This window comes from Vicugna pacos, chromosome 10 (assembly GCF_048564905.1).
Source record: "Vicugna pacos chromosome 10, VicPac4, whole genome shotgun sequence".
In the NCBI taxonomy this organism is placed as follows: Eukaryota; Metazoa; Chordata; class Mammalia; order Artiodactyla; family Camelidae; genus Vicugna; species Vicugna pacos.
Window position 1 is genome coordinate 65,841,023 of NC_132996.1, and position 22,007 is coordinate 65,863,029.

Genomic DNA, 22,007 nt, shown 5'->3' on the forward strand with positions numbered 1-22,007 from the left:
CCTCTGTCCACGTGCCCCAGCTCTGCATCGGAGTGGCCATGGCTAACTGTTGTGTCCTGTCTGAGGAACAAGGGCTTGTCACCAGTTACAAATGGCTTTAGCTTCTCAAGACTACTCTCTTGTCTGGCTGTATCTTACTGTCTGCCCCCTGGCCACCGCCCCCACCCCCAACCCCTCTTCCTCAGGTCTTCTCCAGTTTAATTCTCAATAGATTTCTGAATCTCAAGCTGGGCTGACCTTTTGCTATTCTTTCCCTGGTACTGACCCCCCCCCCCCATCTGTGACTCTGTTCTTCTCTCCTTCCATCTCCCTGGCTCCATTTTCCTCTCTGTCTCTCCCTCTTAGCCTCTTTTTAACTCAGTCATTACTTCCTCCCTCATTGTTCAGAAAAAAAAAAAGTTAAAGATTTAGAGAAAAGGAAGACATTGTAAAACCTCAAGCCTAGAAGCCATCTCCCATGAGAAGATGCTGCCAGGCCACCATCACCATGGCAACAGGGCTGATGTCATATGTGGCCCAAAGGTCAGGCCTGTCCCAGCAGCTCTGCTGGCCGCTGGGGTTGGGAGGAGGCTGGATCTGAAGCAGTCAGCTTGCAGGAGTGAAGGCCTCCAATGGACAGAAAGAGCTCATAGAGTGGGGAAGATTGGAGACTGCCTTCTCAAGGAAGAAGAGGAGTCAGGGGCTTGGTGGTAGACCTTGTCCCTCTCAGGGCTCCTCAGGTGACCATGCTCCCCCTGTTGAGGTTCCATCAGGGCTGGTGGTCCATCCTGGGGTCTGGGAACTTGGAAGAAGGAACTTCCTCCAAGAGATCTCAGATCACTCAGGTGGGATAGGAGACGCAGCCAACCAGATTGTCCTCTTGACCCATGATTCCTATGGTGGCATACCCCTGGGCTTAGAAACAGAAGGCGTGGGTTTCAGTCCTAGTTCTGCTATGGACCAAGAGATCTTGAGCAAATCATGGCCCCCCAGGCCTCCATTTCTCCATCCGCACACGAGGAGCCGGGTTTATTTAGATCTGATGCTGCGGCTTAGGACTCCATGCAACCTGGTGTTTGTCTACCTTCCCTTCATGCAAACCTTAGAGGTAGGGGAGGGGGCGCTGGGGACTCACCCTGAAATAACTGTTGGCCCTACCAGCCCAGATTCCCTTCCTTTCTCTGGTCTGTTTCCCTGTGCCTCTTCCCCTGTGGCACTTACCCGAGAACTCTAGGGCCAGGCAGAGGCCCTGGGATGAGGTCCCTTGGGCCATCCCAAGGCACAAAGTGCCCTGCTTCGTTACATTGTCAAGGAGGGCACCTTAGCCACGGCTGCTCGCGAACCAAGCAGGGCTGCCAAGGCTGAGTTTGACTCCAGGGAAAGAGGAGAGAGCTCTGTCAGGACCCAGGAGCTGGCTTTGTTCCTTGCTTGCTCCTCACCGCCAGGAGCCACTTTCTCCTGGGAAGTGAGAGCTGGGTTAAGGCGGGTGCTTATGTCTGGTCTGAGAGTGCCGTGGAGGGTCTCTGTCCCCATATGGAAATAGGGGAGACCAGGGTAGGAAAGGGGCTATTGCCACCGACAGCAGGGCATCACAGCTCTCTTCAGTGATGAACCGAGCACTGTGTTAGGAGCCCTAGCCCATCTGCTCCCTATCCTCAACTGCAGGTGACTTCTCACTTGTCCTTGGGGGAGCAGGGAGAAAGGGAGATGACTTTTGTAGGGGCACTGTAACAACAGCCACGTCAGTGGTTCCCCACGTTGTTGGGGGGCAGTGAGGGTGGGTGGGCCACAGGGGAGCAGGGCAGGAAAGCCCCAGAGAGTTAAGAGTTTGTGCCAGGGATGCAGGGCAGAGGCCAAGGGAGTCGGCAGATCTGAGCAGGAAAGCAGGCTGTGGGAACGGGCCCGGGGAGGTAAGAGACTTGTCCATAAATGGGTGTTAGGTCTCCTAACCCAGTGCTCAGTCCACACCGCAGGAGATCCTCTCTCTCTGTGGCTGGTGGTCAGGTCTGGGTGTGGAATTAGTGGGAATCGTAGTCAGTGTTCCTCCTGGGGCCTCCTGACAGCCAGACCTCCTAGCCGGCCAAGCAACGGAGACTGGATCCTTTTCCTAGCTCCGTGAAGGCCATCCCCCTCTTCCCGCCCACACTCAGGGACTTGGGGAGGCAGGAGACCAGGGTGCTTGGAAACTGGGGGCCACGCCCAGAAGTACCTCCCTGGCTTCCAATGCCCCAAAGTTTCCTTTTTTTGATTTCGTTTGTTTGTTTTTGTTTTGTTTTGGGGGTGGGGAGGTAATTAGGTTTGTTTGTTTGCTTTTAATGGGGGTACTGGGGATGGAACCCAGTACCATGCTAAGCACACACTCTACCACTGAACTATACCCTCCCCAACCAGTTTCCTTAAGACACCAGGTCACTCTTGTTTGAGGATGGACATTTATTAACACACCCAGGTGTGCCACACAGAACATGTGTTCAGACAGGGATCCCTGCCCAGGGGGGCTCACAATCTAAATGAGACACAACACATACACGCAGGACACAGACACAGGGAGCGGGGCATCTTCAAGGGACACAGGTGGTCAGGGGAGCCACAGGCTGGGGCATATAGTGTGTTCAAGCATTGTCCTTATGATTGTCTTTGTGGGGAAGGGAGAGGACAGGGGGAGTGGCCCGAGATGGCCTTCCAGAAAGCAGTAGCATCCAGGAGGGACTTGCAGGACACAGAGAACATCAGAAAGAAGTGGTCCCAGGGAGGGATGGGGGAGTCTCTGCAGGCATGGATGAAAAGAGACTCCAAGAGTGAAGGCAGGAGAAAGGCAGAGTCCAGGAGAAGGCCTCGAGCCCATGGCAAGGGGCTGCCACCTCTGCCAGGCCGAGCCGTCCTGCTTTCAAGCCTAGCTTTTCCAGAGCAAGCCTGAGCAGAAGTCCCAGCAAGGGGTGGTCTTGAGGCTACTTACCTGACCCTAGGGCTCCCTCCAATCTCTGAGACAGATCAGAAACTTTTAATGGAACATTTAAACCAGGTCGTCAGAAATTAATGTGACAGAAAGGGAGAGGGTAGGCAGCTTCCAGTGGGGGTACTTGGTGCAGTGTGAGGATGTGGCTTCCAGCCCCAGGTGCTGGGGAGCAGGAGGTACGGTGGCCCCTTCACTCCAGAGTGGGCAGGAGCCAGCAGGCGGACACACAACAATGGAGGGCACTCATCTCTGTGTGCCTGTAACGATGTAGCACCTTCCTTCTGAAGCACCCCGAGAGCTTCCCCTGGGCCGTGAGTCAGATGGAAGGCTGGGATGGTTATTGCTTTTTTGTGGGTGGAGGGAACAGAGGCCAGGGGAAGGAAATAGCTTGCCCAGGGCCACTGTGTCTGGAGAAGGACGACTCGGGCCCAGCTGTCCAGGCCCTCAGGCTGGGGCTGGCCATGGGGTCCTTGGAGTTGGAGAGACTTTTTCAATCCTAAGGGATTAAACCAGAAAAGGGTGGAGAGAAGCCAGAGGTCCAACCAACAGACTCAGAGCTCTACAGGGAACAGGAGGAGATGCTGGCCTGAAACCACAGTGGCCCTGCCAGAGTTCGGGTGGTGGTAGGGAAGGCAGAGGGTCCTCCTTTGGTTTGTCTGACCTGTCTTGAAGGTGGTAAGGGTCCCCTGGGAACTGAGGGAGGGGATGTCAGGCTGGGTGAGCTAGAGGGTTGGCCCTCAGGACCCGAGGAGATGCCACTCCCAATGAGCCTTGCTTCAGGCCTGATCCGGGGGGAATGGCTGCTTCTCTCTGCTTTCAGGGTCGCTGGTGGGTTCATATTCTCCACCCGAGGATGGGCTGGAAGAGCCTTATCACTAGTGAAGCAAAATCCCAAGGGTAACAGGTGAGGTGAGACTCAGCCCCAGGCTCCCCATCCCCTCACCCCACAGCCTCTTCCCCTGGGAGGTGAGGGAGGGCTGGGACCCACGGAGGAAACAGCCAAGGCCCTACTTTTTCACGATCCTTTATTAATCAGAACAGGCCTTGCCACAAAAAGCAGGGCCCATTCCCACAAAAATATGATTTTGCAAAGAGGAAATCTTGCTGGCTTAGAGGATGCATGTGGTGGAAAATTTTTGTATGGTTTTTTTTCCTAGTTTTTCTTCATTGCTCTTTGCTGCAATTTTTTTGTTGTTGTTGTGATAGTGGGTTTTTGTTTCTTTTTTCTTTTTTTTTTTATAAAACACTTGCTCTCAAGGACTCAAACACAATACAAACAGCAACCACCAATCCCCACCCCTGGGGCCCCAGTGGGGCTTGGGACTCTGGGGGTTCCCCTTGGCTTTTTTTATGTGGCTGTTTTCCTTGTCCCTTCCCTGGCGTATGGCGCCGGTGGGCGGGTGCGGGGTCCTGGGGCAGGTGGAATTTGTACAGCAGTTACATGGGGAGATGGTCACGAGAAGGGTTACCTGAACAAGATGACAGCTAAGTCTAGGGCACCCACAAAGATGGCAGATGACACTCATGAAGGGACCAGGGACACAGTGGAGAAGAGACAGATGGGCCCAGGTTGGCCTCAGCTATCCCTGGAGGCTCTGTGGGGGGAGGGGCAGGTGGGCCTTGATTTCAGGCTTGGGTAATAATACTTTGCTCGCAGGTAGCACCTTCAGAATCCTCCTGCCTTGACCCCTAGGTCGGGTGACGGTGGCCTTACAACCTCCCCTATGAGGTAGGTGAAGTATTATTACCATCATTTGACAGATGGGAAAACTGAGACCCTGGGAGTGTGGGTGACTTGCCCAAGGTCCGAGGATGGTGACAGGGCTCAAGTGCTCTCCCCCTAACATCAAGTTCCTCTTTTCCCTGTTCTCCTATAGCCCTCTGCCGCCCCCACCCGCGCCCCATACCACCGGCCTCCTCCTGTGCCAACCCACCCTGCCCTTGGCCCACCACTTGCCACCCCTCCCCAGCATCTGGGAACTCAGGCTGCGCATCAGGGATTGGAGAACCCCAGGCCGGGTTCATCAATGTGCCTGGGTGGGGTCAGATTTGAAACAGACAACACCTGGAGATGCTCTCTCTCTGTGATTGGCTAAGAGCTCCGTGGGTGGGGCTCGGAAAACGGTGAAGCGGTTGCCCTGCCCACTCAATGCAAGTTGGTTCAATCTCTGAAGGCTTTGTAACAGGCAGGGGGCCTGGGGTGGCTCGCTCTCCCACCCTCCTCCAGCGGGGTGGAAGGGCACAGGATTTGAGGGAGGGATGGAAGATGGCAGATCCCCTCCACTTCTCAAAACTTCCAACAGCACCCTCTCTTCACTTCCACACTGTCTCCGGAGTCACTGCCCTCCCATCCCCCTGGGGGCGGCCCAATAAGGACCATGTGGTTGGGGCAGACCCCCATTTTAAGCAAAGCTACAATATAGAAAAATTGGGATTTACAAGGAATGTGGGTGACTGCATTACATTAGCACTCTTCACTCTACAAAATGATTCACCTACTTTGTATGATATTCCTCCAGATCCTTGGGGTAGGGGGTAGGGGCAGGGGTGTGAGATTCCAGGTAAGGAATTTTTGATATGGGCAAAAATGTGAGCGTCTGCTGCACAGAGCAGAACGCTCAGCTGGAAAGGAAGCGTACTGAAGGAAAAGAGTTCCCAACTGCCTTGCTTTTGCTATACTCTCTTAAGTGGAGACCCTTTCCAGAGTCTTCTTTTCTGGGGTGTCAGGCCTATCTAGGGTAGAACTGTGGTCCCAGACTGTAGTGTCAGGGCGCCACCTGGCGGTGTGTGCTAGGAATGTCAGTCCGATGCTCGTGGACCCCTGGATTCGAGGTTGTCACCAGCTGTCTTGTATCAACACCAGGACTTGCGTGGGGATGAGTGAGCCTAAGCGCGGATTATCCCCAAATCTGCTGTCTCCAAGGGGAGGCCACTTCTAGTCTCTGCAGCAGCTGAGGCAGAGAAATCATGGCTTCTTTGTGTGGGGCAACCTCAGAACTCACAGAATCCTGGAATCTTCCCCCTTTCCTCTGCCTGAACTGCGAGGGGCAGGAGCTGCTCTGAGGGTCCAGGAGCAGCGGGGGGGAACGTGAGAAATTCGAGTGATGGGAGATCAGAAGCCACAACAGAATGAAGGGGAAGGTCTATGAGCACAGGGGATGGAGGGGTGGAAGAGTGTGGGTGCAGAGGTCTGCACAGGGAGAGAGGAGGAAGGGAAGGAGGCTGGAAGGCATGGAGAATGTTGCCAGTGTGGCTGGAGCATGACATCTGGGAAGGCTGAGGGTGTCTTTGGATGAGGGTGTTAGGGAAGGGAGCTAGTGGGGGCTTGGGACCCCTGAGATGGAAGGGAGCCGGTGAGTCCTGATGGAATGTGGTATACACAGTAGGTGTGTGAAATGATATTCAAGAGATGTAATTGCTGGGGAAGGAGCAAGTGGAGAGCTCTAACGGAGAGGGGTGCTGGGGTGAGGGCAGAAGGAAGCAGCCCAGTTCTCAGCCCAGCTCTAGTGTCTGCCCCTCTTCCCCACCCTACCCTTCCTCCATCCCTGCCTCCCTCACCCCTCACCTGCCTCGCCCTCCTACCCCCTGGCTCTGGGCACTGACTTCCAGCCTCCAGCCCTACCTCACCTCGTGAAATCCTGCCCTCTCTGCCTCGTCTTCAGCACTGTCAGCCCCAGGGAAACAGGGAGCGAGTACCCCCACTGCAAACACACGCACACACACATACACACACTCACAGTGGACACAACACAAGTACACAGGGCTGGGGCTCCAGGAGCCCGGAGCGGTCTATATACTATCCTCGGCATTCAGGGCCCAGCCGGCACCTGAAACTGCCCTGGAACGGGCACGCTTGGCCAGGCCGGGGCCAAACGCCTCGACCTCCCCTCTCCCGGGCCCATCCTGGGGGCTGGGGAGGGGGTGGCTTTTCTCCACTCCAGGCACTGCCTTAAAGAAAACGGGGGACCGTGCCCACCTGGCGGGCCTCTGGAGGGATCTGCCCGTCTGCCTGTCTGGCTCATGTGCTCCCCCCGCCCCACTTCTTTAGTATCAGCAAGTCAGGAAGGAAAGGGGCAAAGCAGGAAAATGGAGCCTCTACCCCAGAGCTGGGCCATGAAGGGGTGGGGCTGGTTCTCCCTAGGAATGGGGCCCAACTGATTCCTGGGTCCCCTCCTTGGCCAAGCCCTCAGGATCCTCCCATCACCCATGGCAGGGGGGCCAGGCTGGGCATTGTGCATAAAGTGGTGAGGGCATGATGGGGACCCAGGCCCTTGGCCCCCTGGGCCTCCCTTGGCCCCACTCAGGCCTTCAGCTGGTGCCACTGGGCCACGGGCTGCCGGGGACGGGCAATCATGTCCTTCCAGTGTTTCACCTCCCCGGGCCCACTCTTCCAGGATAGGTAGATCTGGGGAGAGAGGGAAGAGGACAGCATTAGTGGCACTCTCTGATGCACCGCCCCTTGCCCCTACTGGGGGTGACACTCCATTTCCACAATGACACTCTAGCCTGTGATCATGGGCAACAAGGGGCCTCTGTCTACAGTGACAACCTACCCCACAGAGGCCCGTCTCATCTCCCCCAACCGGCCTGATCGGTTTTCCTTGTTGTGCCTGCTGTTGGGAGCCTGAGCATGCCTGGCCCTTGTGAATTAGACTCCCAACCTGTGGTTTGGGAGTTTGAAGTTTTGTGGTGGGGGATTGAAGGGGGACTGAAGGGGGATGGAGGCACGTCTCGCCATACCCTCCCCTGCCCTACCTGATAGGCCCTGTCTGCCTTCCTTACTGACAATCGCTCCCACTTCCTGGGCACTTACTACACACCAGGCACTGAACTAGGGACTTTATATACATAGATCATCAAATTCTTACCTGTGAGGCAGATATGTTATTATCCCCATTTTACAGATGGAGACACTAAGATGCAGAGTTAAGAGACTGACCCATAGTCACAGAATTTATAATAAGCACAGGGGGATTTAAATCTTTGTCTTCTTGGCCCTGTACTATCTGCTCAGTCCTACCTGCCTCCATGTTATGGGCCCCATAGCCTTGTCGTGCTGCATGCGCGATCCGCCAGCTGACTCCAGCCTTGGGACTGGTGGTTAGCTAAGAGCACAGAGCTCCCTAAGCTACCCAGGCCAAAGTAAGAACAAACCCACCTTCACCTTTGTTCAGCCAATAGAAGGTAGACTGTTTCAAAAGGAACTGCAGTTGGTACCCAAAGAACACCCAAACTCCAAAAGGCTAAGCTTCAGAAGAGATTAGAAGTAGGTGTGGTAATTTGGCCTGAGCTGGTCAAGGAAGGTCAGCAGGTTCCAGCCCTGCTCAGAACGCACAGTCCCACTGGGGTATGGGTGATGCCATCCTGTGGCCACTGGTCAGCCTGGCTAGATGGCAGGCAGGGCCAACTCTCCTCTTTAGGGCCAGTGGCTTCCCTCACAACTAATAGCTAGGTTTTCCATTCCCATCTGTCTGAAGGGGGCTTCCACCTCGGCCCCCTTCCCTGTGGGTGCCCAGGCCCCCCTTTCTTGTTTCCCTCATACAGGGCCAGACCTTGGATGATCCATGGTCTCCCCACACTTGCTTCTGGCATCTACTCTGCCCCTCTGCCTGCCCTGATCACTGGCTTCCGGCACTGTTCCTGGTCAAACTTCCATGTCTGAATGGACACACATGTCCTTACTAGGAACTTTTCAAAAATAACTTTCATTATAATAGTAGCTAAAATATATGTTCCAAGTACTATGCAAAGCATCTCACCTATGTTATCTTATTTAATCCTCCCAGCACGCTGTGAGATTAGGATTGTGTTACTCTCATTTCAAGAGGAGGAAATGAGACTCATAAAGGTTGTGACTGTTAAGAGGTAAAACTGGGACCTAGATCCAGGCAGTATGACTCTCAAGTCCACACTCCCAACACTAAGCCATAAACCAGCACAGGATTAGATATTTCAAAGTAGAAAAGTAGATGGGTTTATGTCACAAAATTGCATCTTGGGAAAGCTCAAGGCCAGGCATGGATTTTTGGTAATGTATGATGAGGAGAGATCACTTTCTACAAGGAGAATGTCCACATAGCTCAGGCAACAAATTCTTCCACCTCCCTGTGAAGTACTGTAGGGTTGGTATTAGTAGCTCCATTTTACAAATGAGAACACTGAAGCTCGGAGAGGCAAGTGACTTGCCCAAAGTCATATAGCCATTTAACAACAGATGAGAAGAAAACCGAAGACAGATCTCTGGAGTCTGACTACAGCTCTCAACACTACCCCATGCAGCTCACCCTCTGCAGATGGGACCCTGGGTGATACTGCTCTGAGGTCCTTATCATGTCCTGAAAAGAAAACCCTCTTTTGGGGATCCAGGATACTTTTTCCTACCACCTCCTTCTTCCCTGCTTTTCCAGTGGTCTGTCCTGAACTGACCGACCCATAGAGGACACTCTGGGAGAACCTCATCGAATTCTCTCACTTCCATATGAAATGGAAGCCCTGATAGGGGAGGAGACTGACCCGCTGTCTCCTGCTGTTCCGCCCGGTGCTCACCCACTACCCCTGCTGCTCCTTTTAAGGACAGAGCCTGGCCGGGCATCCCCCTACCTTGCCGATGACGTCGTTGCGGCTGAGCCTGTCCTTGTCCATGACGGTGATGATGATGGTCGTCTCCCTCAGCTTCTCCGTGGGGATGTCGAAGGCAAAGGACTCGTTGAAGATGGGGTTCAGGTTCCTCTTCATCGTCACCGTCTTCTTCTTCTCTACACGCTTGTCCTTGTACATCAGCCACACCTTCACGTAGGGGTCTGGGGACAGGTGGAGGAAGGGTCAGAGGAGCAGCAGAGGGCTCCCCAGGACCCCCTTCCCCTTCCAGGTGTGGCATCTAGGACAGGAGGGGTGAGGAAATCCCTAAGGAAGAAGGAGGGGGATCTGGGGGATCAGCAGATGGAGAAGTTGGAAAGGACCTTAGCCATCACCCATGGCCTTTCTGCGAGCACGAACGAGGAAACTGAGAGGCCAGGTCTCGCCTGAGGTCACAGACAAGCAGTGTCGGAGCTGGGGCTAGAACACAGGTCTCCCCACCATTGCGTTCCCTTTCTTCCTGACTCTGGGAAGGACAGAGCCCCAGGTGATGCTGACCCTGAGGGTGTTTTGAAGATAGCCACCAGGGCTCTAGGGTAAAGCAGCTGGGATTGGAGGTGGGATGTGGGGTTTGGGATGAGGGCCACAGCCCGGACCCTGTTGTCCACATCCAGCTTGACCTCCATGCCCAGCCTGTCTGCCCTCTGCTGTGAGGAGCAGCCGCACCTGATGTGCCCCCGATGTCCATGGCTTTGAGGTTCCGGGCTTTGATGATGTTCACGATGATGGAGTTGGCAGAGGGGTTGTAGCAGAGGGACAGGAGCAGCTCCCCTCGGCTCCCCTGGGAGGGACAAAAGGAGGGGTAAGGCTGGGCCACTCCCCTCGCTCCCCTGTGGGGGAGAACAAGAGGGCTGTGGGGACTGGGGTAGACCTGGCCCAGGACCCCACCACTAGGACCTGGGTGCTTACTCACCCCCTCTGTATTTCACACTGCACACCTGGTCTCCCCCTATCTGGGCTCCACTCCCCAGGCTCTTTGTCACAGCTCAGGCTCCCCGAGTGCTGAGCACAGGCACTGAGACCGCTGGTGGGAACTCTGCTCCATCAGGCCCACCCATCTGCACCTCCCTGCCCACCACCTTCCCGGTGTTCTTGAGGTTGGGGAGGTAGGACCGGATCGTCCAGCCCCCAAGTCAGGGGCCTCTGGGTGGGGCCTTACACTCCCATCGCTGCATGGCTTCAGATCCTTCCAGAAGGTCTGCATCTGGGTCAGGTCCACCTTGTTGAGGGGGATGGACACCTCCCCGATGGGGTCGTTGCGACTGAAGCGGTCATAGTCCAGGACCTGGAGGTAGAGGACCCTCTGCACCACCTTCTCGTAGGGGAAACCTGGGGGACAGATAGCACAGGTGAAGAGCAGGCCAGAGTGGCCACACGGGGCCTGGGCAGGGCCACGCTCCTGGGCAGGAAGGCCCCAGGAGGAGGAGGGGCTGGCCCTGTGCCTTCCTGCTGCCACCCTACCTGGGCTGAGCGGGCAACACCTGCATTCAGATCTTCCTGAAGTGCCAGCAAGAACTGTCGTCATCTCATTTATCTCCCTCGACAGTCTGTGAGGTGGATGGTATCTTGTCGATTGTACAGATGAGATGATTGAGGCTCAGATGACTTAACATACCTGCCCAAAGTCCCACAGCTAATAAAGAGCAGAACTGGGACCATTCATTTACCCATTCATCACATGTCTGTCTCGGTGGCAGGGCAGTGGCCCCCTTGCTCTCTGGGCAGCCCTGACACTGCCAGTCATCCTGAGACAAGTCTGGGCAAGTGGTCTTGCCTGAGATGGTCACAGCTGCCAGAAAGTAAGCCTCAGGAGGACTCAGGGCAGAGGGGAATGGTAAAGGCAAAGAATTAGCAGTAGACGCCTGTCCTAGGACTCCACACTTCCCCTCGCCTCCTGCCAATGCATCAGCCCATCCTTCCGTCCTTCCTCAACAGACCTGCAGCTGTCCCCATCTCCACTGCCACCTCCCCATCCAAGCCACCGGCATCTCTTGCCTAGACAGTTGCAAGAGTTTCCAAACAGCCCTCCCCGCTTGTGTGCTTTCTTCTACAGCCCATTCTCAGCACGGCAGCCAGAGTGATCTTTTAAAAATAGAAATCACATCACGATACTCTCCTGCTTAAAGCCTTTCAATGGCTCCCAGCGCACTTAGAATAAAAGCCGTGGGCTCTGCCTTGGCTTCAAGTCCTCCCACAACTTGGCCCGCTGTCTTCTCCCTGCTCATCTTGTGACCACTCTTCAATGACTGGGCTTCGGCTACCTTGGCTTTTCCTGCCTTGGCCCCACCACGCCCCGTCCCGGCTTATCCTCTTCCATCAGGTCTCAGCTTTCTTTCCTGATGCCTCGTATGGGGTCAGATCCCCTGTTCTATGCACTAGCACTTCCCTTTCGCAGCATGTATCACAGGTTCTTCTAGAGACTGTTTCTCTGAGTCTGACTCTCCCACTAGGCTAGGATTTCCGGGAAGGCATCTCTGTCCTCAGCCACCGGATCCCATCTAACACTGTTTCTGGCATGTAGTAGGCACTCGATTAAATATTTGTTAAGAGAATCAATAATTGAACAAGTAAATAAATGTCCATGAAAGGGCCTAATGGAGCTGCAGGAGCATGCCTGGCTGGAGCAGGAGATGAGGCCAGAGTGGAGGGCTGGGGGAAGGAGCTTGGATGGGATGAAAGGTACTAGGGAGGCAGAGGAAGGCCTGAAGCCCGGGTCATTGGGCCTTGGGAGGCTTAGTCGGAGGAGGAGCTGGCCTGGGAGGTGCAGGAGGTGCAGGCCAGCCTGGAAGTCTGAGGTGGTGAGATCTTGAACCAAGGTGTGAGCAGGAAGGAAACAGGACACTTAATACCTTAGCCCAATTGGTGGAGAGGTGAAGGGAGAGGAAGAGTTCTGGAGGATTCTAGTGCCTTCAGCCAAAGATGCTAGAAGCGCAGATTTGCCTCCGATGGGAGCAGATTTGCTGGAAGAGGAAATCCTATGTTCTCTGAGCCCCCAGCCTCTGAACTCCCTCAGGGCCCCTCCCTCATATTGAGGGGGGCTATGTCTTGCTCACTTTGGAGTACCCCCAAAGACCTTTAGCATCTATTTAGGTGAAATGCATGATAAGTGTTCTGAAAATGTTGAAGGCTCCAAGATGTCCCTGAACCTGAGTCAGCTCTTTTCAACACCAGAGGAGGCATTCTCCTATCTGGAAGACTCCTATTCATCTATCAGAACCCATTTTGAATGGCCCCTCTTCTGGGAAATGTTTTCAGCACCACCAAGGGGATTTTATACTGGGTTCTCGCAGTATCTGTCATGCACTGTGTGGTTTAATTATCTACACATCTGTGTCATCCAAGGAATACCTTGAGGGTCATAATGCCCTCATCTTCTGTGCCCTCAGTTCCCAAAACAGTGCCTAGCCCGTAGTTGCTGCTGGGTAAATGTTTGCAGAAGGGACAGTGGACTGGGGCTCTGCCCATGAACTTCACCCCACCAGCTGGCTACATACACCTGCAGGTAGCCAAAGTCTCTCACTGGTTGTGCCATCTCTAAACTGGCTCCCATGCGGAACTGGGGAAGGGAGAAACCCACAAGCACCCATTAGTTCAATCTCAAAAATTTATTTAGTGGGTGAGCTGGCTGTCACCCTGGAGAAAGAGTGGGCTATCAAGTGGCTGGGACACCAGATGGGGCAGATTCCTGAATCCCTGGGGCACACACTTTAGGTTGTAGACAGTCAGGGCACCAGGGAGTTGGCGTTGTAGTGATTTATTCTTACTAGTTGAAAGTGTCATGACTCCTCTAAGTGGGGTCCAGGTACCCAAAGGACCTGGGACAGAAATCACTTCCTGATCACACACCCAGTTTCCTGGTTACCTTGAATACTCAGAGATAACGGATAAAGATGGGTCCTCAGGAGAGAGGAAGGACATTTGCCTCAGTGGCCTCTAGGACCCTGGGGTGTGGTTCAGAGCTTCTGTTCCTGTGCTTCTGGACTGGCTTGGCCCGTGTTGGGAGAGGGGGTCAGAGAATGGGGGCAGATGGAGTGTGTTTGACAAGCGGGTATAAAGTGTTTTCTGGGTGTAGGAAGTGCTTTTACAATTCACTGATTTGTTTAATCCTCACTATTATTATCTTTATTTTACAGAGGAGGAAACCATGGCACAGAGAGGTTCAGGAACTTGCCCCAGGTCACACAGCTAGTAAGTGGCAGAGCTGATATTCAAACTCAGGCAGCCTGGCCCATTGCCTGGGCTCTTACCCACTACACCGTGGGCACTGCAGGTGCCCCACCTCGTCCTGCATGCCGGAGTTTGAGTCCTGTGTCTGGGCAGTGGCCCAGCTTTCCTCCTTGGCCTCCGACTGTGATGCTGGCTCCACTCAGCCCTGTAGCCTCATCCCAGCTGGACCCAAAATGCATCAGGTTAACTGGGCTGAGACACTTGCCTGTGTGGGAGTGGGTGTACCTCTGTACGTGTGCGTGTGTGTGGTCATGAGTGTATGTGTGTGTTTTGGGCTGAGGGGCTGCCGGAGGGGAAGAGGGGCACTGAGGGCAGGGGCGGCACAGCCTCACCTTCAAAGAGGAAGGTCTCGTTCCAGTGGGGGTTCAGGTTCTTCCGTTTCACCTTGGTCTCCAGCTTGTGCTTCTTGTCTGGCAGCAGGTAGATCTTGACAAAGGGGTCGCTGGTGCCGCTGAAGTCCTTGGCCGGCAGCTCCTGGGCCTTCATGATCTTCACGGTGAGCGTGGACTCCTGGAAGTTGTAGCCGACGCTGAACTGGATCCGGCCCAGGTTCTCTCGGCTGCAGCCCTCGTGGGCCTCGTCCTCCTCAGAGCCTGGGGAGAGCTGGGGGCGGGGGAGAGGCAGGCATGGTTGGGGATGCTCCTCTGCAGCCCAGCATGGCTGGGAGGCTTCCTGGTGCCCGAGGCCAGGCCAGCTACAGAGAGCTGCCTTCTCCCTCTGGTCACAAAGTAAGGCTGGTGGTGGCACATCCCACGTTCACCTCTGGGACAGGATGCTGAGGCAGGGGCAAGTGCCTTGACCAGGGTCACATAGGGAGGGAGGGGCAGAGCGGGGCCAGCCCCCGCCTCCTGAACCCCAGAGCAGTGTGTGCCCCACTTGCCAGCCTCTTCTTGAAGCCCCAGGTCTGCCTCCACTCCCCTACCCCTAGATCAGCTCCCCGGGTGCACTCTAGGTCCCTGGGCCTCCTCAGTACTGGCATCTGAGGCTCTTACTAAATAATTCTGCCGCCTAGGCCCACCCTAGCCCCCTCAAATCAGGCCTCCCTGGGAGAGGGCCTGGGAATCTGTACTTTCAGTGTCCCTGACTTATACAGATATTGCTTCTGAAAAATTGGCCTCTCTCATTTTGTAAATCACATCATTCTCAGAACCCCAGAGAGTCACTCTCCAAAGAAATATTGCGGTAAAGCCTTTTGAGATGAAAATCATCTCCCTCATCTGTTTTGTAGCCTAGGTTTTGGGGTTGGTGTATTTCACAGTGGGCCCTGCAGGCACCAGGGCTGAGGACCACTGGAAGGGAGGGCTACACCTGCAGTCGGTCCCCTTTCCCTGGGAGTGGCATTTGGGCCAACCCAGCAACCGACAGACATGTGGCGGGTGGCATGGGTGTCCCATTCCCAGGATGATGTTGAGAAAAATAGGAAGTAGTTGAGGGGAGGGTCTCCTAGTCAAGTGTTCTCAGATATGGCTGCTCACTGGGAACACCTGGATAGGTTTTAGCATATTGCCCATCCTCCAGCCCCCTGGGTCTTGTCCTGGGCCCCATCCCAGGCCCCATCCCAGACCCCACCCCAGACCCATGAGTCCAGGTGGCCCAAGCATTTCTGTCTCTAAAAGCTGCTCAGGTGATTGGATAAGAGCCAGGGTGGGACCCAAGATACCACATTTAAGACAAAACTGTTGGCACCTATTTTCTTTCCCTCCTTCCTCTGCAGGCAACGTTTCTGTGTCCCTCCTTCCTCCTGGAGAGGTGGTCCCAGGTTCTGAAATACTAACTGATACAGATGATAAGAACACATATAGTGTGCACTTACCACGAAGAAGGCTCTTGTATCACCTTCTTACTGAATCCTGACAACAACTGGGTGAGGCAGTTATCAGTACTCTCTCGCTGAGGACACTGGCTCAGAGAGGTTAAGTCACATGCTCAAGATTGCACAGCAGTGTGGATCCTCTCTGACTTGAAAGCCCACTCTTTCTACCAAAGAAGCCCCACATCCCAGGGCAATTTTGAGACTTCCCCCCAAGCCAGAGGGGACTCACCTACCCCAGGTGAGAAGCACCACATTAAAAAAGTAACTACCATGGGCCTGGCCCTGCCCAGGGCTGTGTGGTTTGCCCTCGTCTATTCCTTACAATATCCTGATGAGGCAGGCGCTACCGTGTTCCATTTGGTTTGGAACACAGAGTTGTTATTGCCTCCAGCCGCCTGTGATTTAGTGATGGGTCAGAACTCGACCCCAGGTCAGCACCCAGACATCGTGTGTAACTTCCTGCTGCCCTCATACACTCAGATCCAATGTCTGGGGCTTCACAGCCATGCCCCTGGTCCTGCCTGGAGCTGGAAGGGGGGCTGAGCTGCCTCCCCTGCTCTTCTCACAGTAGAAGAGAGTGCCTCCAGCCCTGCCCCTTGGCAACACTGCAAGTCCCACCCAGGCCTGCTGAGAATCTGTTCCCTCCCCAGAGCCAGTATTCTCCTGGTCCTCCTTCCCTCTCCTCCTACCTTTGAACCCTACTCCCTTTGAACCTCAGTTTCTGCATCTGTAGAATGGGACCATGAGACAGAACTATGGTATGTGGTTCCAGAGAAGGTTAAGTGGGTCCACACCCCTTCCATTGTCCTGCTCTGTAGCCTGGTCCCTGCCACTGCCAGACATGGACTGAGAGTAGACAACTTGCCCCTCCCCATTCCTTCTCAAGTTGGGGTGGAGAGCCTGGTAACTGGAGCCTAGGTGGCCCCAGCCCCACCTGAGGTCCCTCTGGTCACTGGGTTCCCAACAGGGTGGTCTGGGGTGGAAAGCCCAAGCTTGCCCAGTGGGTCAATGGGCTTCACCTCAGAAGGGGGTGGTGGTTCTCGGCCTATTCCCAGCCTTCTGAAACCACAGCCCTGAGCCCTAATTAACCAGCTGGGGCAGCTCCTGGAGCTGTTACCATGGCAACCAGGCTAGCCACCCCCACCACCGGCTAGAAGAGGTATTGCCTGAGCCCCAGCTCCAGCAGAAGCAGGGTGGTAATAACTCAGATGCAGGTGTGGCCCGGCCTCCTCTTTGACCTCCTCCCCTCAATCCCTTCATCTGTAAGGCTGCTGGTGCCTGTATCCTGACCCCCATCTCTGAGGCCTAGAGATCAGCCAGTGGTTTACTTCTGCCCTGTTCATCTTCATCATCACTATTAATGCCAGTGACCCAGCTTTGGCCTAGGGGCAGGCAGTTAAATCCTGCCTGCCCACCTCTGAGCATCCACTGAGTGTGAGAGGGCGCTGCGCTGGGACCTGCACTTCCTTCCTCTGCCTGTGGCCGTCGGTTCCTCCCTTGGGGCAGCAAGGGGCAGGCAAGCTGGCTGGGAAAGGGCCGGCCCTTCTGGGAACCTGGCTACTGGGAAGCTGTAACCAATTAAGAAGCTGTGCAGGGAGGCAGGCTGGACTGTGGCAATGGCCCGCAGGGAGAGAGGATGGCCGGGCTGATCTACACGGGTGGAGGAAGACAGACAGGAAGGAGGTGGAGGATGAGGCAGCAGGGCCTAGGGGGCAGGGAGAAGGGGAGAGGTAGGGAGGCTCAAGGGAGACCAGATCTGGAACAGGGAAAATCTGATGCTTAATCTGCATCCAAGAGAAATACAGACTTTGGGGCCCATCTCAGGCCTGCTGACTGGGAATGTGTACTGTAGCAAGCTCCCCTAGTAATTCGCGTGCCTGTCACAACTTGAGCCACTCTGGGCTAGAAAAGAGCAGTGGGCACGTATGGTTAGAGCCAGCCAGAATCCTGACTAGCAGAGGCCTGAGGCCTGGGGGCGCCAGGGGCCTCAGGGAGAGTGGAGGCTGTGGTGCCAGGGTGGTGGCCAGGTGACTCTGAGTCAAGTGATGTTAGGACTGGTGAGGGCCTGAGAGGAAGTCCAAGACCCCTTCCCTCGGTGGGAGGCAGAGGGGAGACAGGGATGGTGCGCGGAGGAGGGCGGAGGGGGCAGAAGCCAAGGACCAGGGAGGCGAAATGACTTGTCCCAAGGCATGTCTAGTAGGAACATAGCAGGCACCCGGTTCCCACCCTCACGTCCTCTCCAAGCCTTCTTAAAACTTCTGAGCTGCCAAGCCTTTGACTGACTCCTGCCTGAAATCTTCGTCAGCCCTGGACCTTCAGGGGCTCTTTGGAAAGTACAGGTGGGGCAAATGGCTGTGACTCACTGCTGACACCAGGGGGCACCACGTGAAGCCACAAACCCTGCCTTGGTGAAAACTCCCCAGAACCACCTGGCTGGGATCTGGGTAGGGCGGGGTGTGGACAGGAGAACCCCAGCACCAGAGAGACTGGGGTCCTCACAGGGACTAGGACCAGAGGGATTCTGCTCTCCTGTTCTTTTTGGGCCTCAGGTGGCCCCCAGCCAAGGGAGCTGGGGGATGTCCCTGGGATGGGCATTTGAGACCTGCTCTGCTGGGAGTGCCACCCGAGACCTCCACGCAGTGGGAAGCCACTCCAAGAGAGGGGTCACCTTCTGCCCCAAGTCCTTGGTCCATTAGCCTTTCCTTCTAGGATCGTAAAATATGTCACATAGCAGGATTTCTTAGTCCCCTGCCTCACCCAGAAAGAGACTGGAGGAGGATGGGAATCTTAATCTCGCATGACAGATGGGGAAACTGAAGCACAGAGAGGCCATCGAGGTGAGAGAGCTGGAAAAGAACCCAGGCCGGGCTCACTCGGTCACCACGATCGTTTCTCTGCAGGACTCCCACGTGGTCACCCATTTCCACACCCGCCCCGCTCCCGCCCCGGGCCTCCACCCTTCTCACCATGAGCATCTCGCTGGTGAGGGAGTTGACGAGGTCTGAGACAGAGGAGCGTGGTTCGGTCCGGCGGTCAGACTCATCGTGGGGTGTCTGGCCCGGCACCGGGGCTGTGTTCACCGCCTTCCCTCCTGTAGGCAACCTAGGGGTAGAAGGAGTCCAAATGAGCGTGGGCCAGAGGTGGGCTGGGCTGGGCACCACGGACCTGGATGGTGGCAGGACCTTCTGAGACCCACGCAGCTGCCACCTCCAGTGGGCCAGCAGGGCCTATCCTTTTGTCCACGGGAGCAGGGCCCATCCCCCTCGCCTCTGCCCCAGCGTGATCCAGCTTGACTTCCCCTGTGGGGGCTTTTTCAATTGGTGTACCCACACCTTCTGTTCACCAGAAAATCCCCTACCCTCCAGACACTGCTTCCATGGTGGTCTCTGAGCACGCTTCCCTCCCCAGAGGCCCCCTCCATCCTTGCTTGTCCCATCCTGGGAGGGAGGCTCCCGAGATGGCGTGTGCCAGTCGCCTCTCTGCGTCATTACCCTCGGCAAACAAACCAGGAGTGCCAGTCTCCCGGAGGCCCCACCTGTTTGTTCAGGCTCAGCGGGAACACAGGTGCCCTTCAGACAGGAGACTGACCAGGGGAGGTCAGGACCAGTATCCACACAGCCCTGTCCAGTAGAATTTTCTATGTTCACGTGGCTATTGAGCATTTGAGGTGTGGCCAGTATGGCTGAGAACTGGATTTTTACTTTTGTTTGATTTATACTAATTTAGATTTACATAGCCACCTGTTGGGTAGGGCAAATCTACATCCCCTTGCTTCCCAATCCCCACCAATCTCCCACTCTGAGGACTGCACAGTTGATAAGGCTCTCACCCAGGGTTAGAGAAAGATGGGGTGCCACCAAGAAGCCCCAGATCTGACCGTGCACTCCAGACCCTGTCTGCACCCCGACTCCATGCTGTCCCCGGGAAGCTGGGCTCTCTGGCCTCGTGGCTGGGTGCTAAGCCCAGCCTCCGTCTAGCTGGGGTGCAGGAAGCTGGTACATAAAACCTGCCCAGGGACCAGGGACCAGGCTGGAACATCCCATGAGAAGGGGAGGTGGGGGCAGGCAGCGAGGGAGAGACGGGGAGATGGGGAGCATGGGGCTCAGGACAGGTGACAACAGAAGAGCTTCGAGAGTACTAGAGCCACAGACTCGGGGACACACAGGCTGGACACACGCCACGGCCCTCAGGACGGACCAGCCGCCAGCACACAGTTGGCTACGACAGGCAGACAGACATGCATGGAACATGCCAGGCCCTGGAGGGGAGACACCAGGACCCAACAGCACACACATACACACACACACACACACACACAAAGAGCACACAAGCCCGAAAGATACCAAGGGCCACAGGGAAGAGAATGGCAGGGGCAACAGGCCAGGTCAACCAGAGCAGCAAGATGACACACATACAGCAATGTGCACACTTAGATCCTTAGAGGAAACACATTCCGGGAGGCCCAGGCATGCCAAGGTGTGTGTATGAACTGGGGTACACTGAAACAGAAGCAGGGAGTGCTTTCAGAGACAGACATCAGACGCACGGTGCACCTGCTGTGAGGACCTGGACAACACGGAAATGCCCCACCCCACCCAGGACACGCGGGGCGCCCTCCCAGAGGCGCGGCCCCAGCAGAGCACACGCGCACACACACATACGCACACGCGGACACATGCTCACGCAGACAGGCACAGGGAGGAAGAGGAGACTGAAATAGCTGGAGAGGTAAAGTCAGGTTAAAAATAGAGTGGGAGAGGAGGAGAGAGCCGAGATTGACTGCTGAAGGTATGAGAAAGTCGGAGTTATTTTGGCCACACCACAGCATCAGCACAGCTGCAAAGCAGCCTGGGAAAAGATGGTCAGCGCCACTGAAGCTATCGGAGGTCACAGGACAGAGAGAGACAAGAGCACAGAGGCAGAGGGAGAGGCGGAGGGGCCCGTCACTGGCCCGGGGACATCCCTGTGAGGAGCAGATGGGAGGAAGGAGAAGGGGAAGGAGAGAGAGAGAGGCCAAGAAAGGTTAGTCGGAGACGAGTGAAGAGGCTGCAGGGTGGACGAGGGGACAAGGAGGAGCGAGGCGGCCGTGAGGAGAGGCAGAGAGGAGGAGGCAGGGGACACACACTGGGGCGGAAGAAACATGGTGGCTTCGGAGCAAGGAGAGTGATGGGGGTGGCCAGGTCCCGCCCTGCCCCGCACCCCACTCTGGTGGGGGTGGGGCCACGGTGGAAACCATTTGGATCCCAAGGAGCGATGGTGAAAGGGATGGCTGGAAGCATGAGGTGCGCATGGGCGCAGGGCAGAATGGGGGAGGTGACGGGCACAGCAGGGCGTGGGAGCCAGAGGTGGCCTTGGCCTCCTTCCCTCCCTCCCAAGCCCAGGAGCATTCTGAAGTTCTTGGGGCCCCAGTGCTGAGGCCCAGGGGCTGGGGAATCCTGGATGGAGGAGTTTCAGGGCCATGGAGAACCCTGGGAGTTGGGGGCAGTCACTTGCTGGATGCACTCCCACCTTGCTTGGGAACTGGAGTGGACACTTCTCCCAGAACCCTCCTGCCTCCTAGAAGCCTGCTGCTAACAGATCTTGGGGACTGAATGTCCTTCCCAACAACAGCCAAGGGCCACCAACCTGTTACCCTGGAGACATCTGGCCAAGGTGTAGGCTGGGTGGAGAAGGGGGCACTGGGGCCAAAGGGCAGACTCTGGGTCTGGAGGCAGAAGCTGAGGAGGACGGGACAGCCAACCCAAGCCCACCATTCCAAGGTCCAAGGGGCCAGGAGCCCAGAGGGGTGGAGCCCTAAGGTGCCCGGTGCCTGGTGGGTGGTGCCAATGCCAAGACTGGGGATGGGGAGAGTGCTGGGCAGGAAGCACCCTTGTAGTGGAAAACACCACAAGAGCCGTGAGAAATGAGCTTCCAGGATGGGGTGGGCGTGACCAGGTGGGAACGGCATGTGTCCTCTTGGAAAGTCAGGCTGGCTGGGGGCGCAGGCGCAGGGCCTCCACCTCCACATCCACCTTTCCCAGGAAGGCAGGGGACAACTGATGTAATGATCAGAAGGGATGAGTGTGTTAAAATATGGAGTGAGACCTAAGTGGCAAGGAGGTAAAAATAGGCTGTGGGTGAAAATGGAACCAGTTAATTAACACATGGGTGATGTGAAATCTCGTTTCCAGCCTGCATCTGCTCCCTCACGCTTCACACCTTTTCCGGCCAGGGGCTTGAGTTCTCAGGCTTTCGGAGGGCTCCTGCCCCACTCCTGCAGCCTCTGGCCCCTGGTCCCTGGTCCTCTCCCCACTGCCCTCTGGCCTGCCTGCAGCCCATCTCTGAGCCCCCAGCCTGAGAAGCCAGGACTCCTGTGGCGCCAGTGGTTTGGAGGTGGCAGACTCCATTCCTCCCGCA

At 55.9% G+C, this 22,007-nt stretch overlaps 1 protein-coding gene across 5 annotated transcripts in view; it reads right to left on the reverse strand.

Moving 5' to 3' along the window:
- Positions 1-5,927: 5,927 nt before the first annotated feature.
- SYT7 (synaptotagmin 7) overlaps positions 5,928-22,007 on the reverse strand; it is a 59,051-nt gene continuing 42,971 nt past the window's right edge. For all 5 annotated transcript variants that reach the window (XM_072970072.1, XM_072970070.1, XM_072970069.1 and 2 more), the window contains 6 exons: positions 18,578-18,713; positions 14,131-14,401; positions 10,731-10,900; positions 10,238-10,352; positions 9,536-9,735; positions 5,928-7,340 (listed from right to left, as the gene is read on the reverse strand). In XM_072970072.1, the coding sequence (XP_072826173.1) occupies positions 7,236-7,340; positions 9,536-9,735; positions 10,238-10,352; positions 10,731-10,900; positions 14,131-14,401; positions 18,578-18,713 (997 nt within the window). In that variant the 3' untranslated portion in view covers positions 5,928-7,235. The remainder of the gene's footprint in view (positions 7,341-9,535; positions 9,736-10,237; positions 10,353-10,730; positions 10,901-14,130; positions 14,402-18,577; positions 18,714-22,007) is intronic.